General features: G+C 42.7%; 1 protein-coding gene across 1 annotated transcript in view; it reads left to right on the top strand.

The window, feature by feature from the left end:
• The window catches only part of LOC119593680 (spidroin-1-like), a gene marked incomplete in the record, with an annotated part of 5467 nt that extends 4756 nt beyond the window's left edge, over positions 1 to 711 (top strand). The window contains 1 exon segment of the mRNA XM_037942637.1: positions 1 to 711. Within this exon segment, the coding sequence (XP_037798565.1) occupies positions 1 to 480 (480 nt within the window).
• Between the last annotated feature and the right edge of the window lie 18 nt (positions 712 to 729).

Genomic DNA, 729 nt, shown 5'->3' with positions numbered 1-729 from the left:
AGTGGAGGAGCAGGCTCATTTGGCCCATCTTTCACAGTTTTTTCTCCTGGTAGCAGTGGCGCTGCAGCCGCTTCTGCATCTGGCTCTGGCTCAACGTTTGGCACAAGTGGTATTCAAGCAGTTCCAGTATTTCTCCTGAATCAGCAGTCATTAGGAAACTTTGCCTCCACTGGTGGAGCACACTTCTTCACTACTGGTAATGCAGGAGGTTCCCAAGCACCCTTCACAACAACTGTATTCAACACAGGTCCATCACATGGAAACCCTTCAGTTGGTGCTGCTATTGCTGTGGGTAGCAGTTCACCGGTGATTGCCAGCTCTCAAGGTGGTAACGTCCTGGGAACGACGAGACACCAGACAGATCTTCAAGGCCACAGCATCTTCGTCAACAATCCCACTTCTTTCGCTCAAGTTCACACCAAACCAGCAGGCAGCGCAGGAAACGCTCTTCCTGGTTCTCATGTTAAGTCGCAAGGCTAGGACAAACATCTGATAAGAATGCATCTCATAGCTTTTCAAAAATATATTTCATTGTTGCGGAAGTAGGGAGTGGCTTTAAATAGAATGCGTGTTTATAAGAGAAATATATTTGAATGCGTTGTTTTTGTTATCGTATATAGTGCTATTATGTAATATATCTGTATTAGTCTGTTAATCAGTTTTATGTGAATGTGAATTTTATGTGTATATAGAAATATATAAATGAAATAAGATAGCAATTGAATGTAT

Source organism: Penaeus monodon, chromosome 32, assembly GCF_015228065.2.
Source record: "Penaeus monodon isolate SGIC_2016 chromosome 32, NSTDA_Pmon_1, whole genome shotgun sequence".
NCBI lineage: Eukaryota > Metazoa > Arthropoda > Malacostraca > Decapoda > Penaeidae > Penaeus > Penaeus monodon.
Note: the sequence above shows the minus strand (reverse complement) of the source record. Positions and strands in the feature narration are given on the sequence as shown.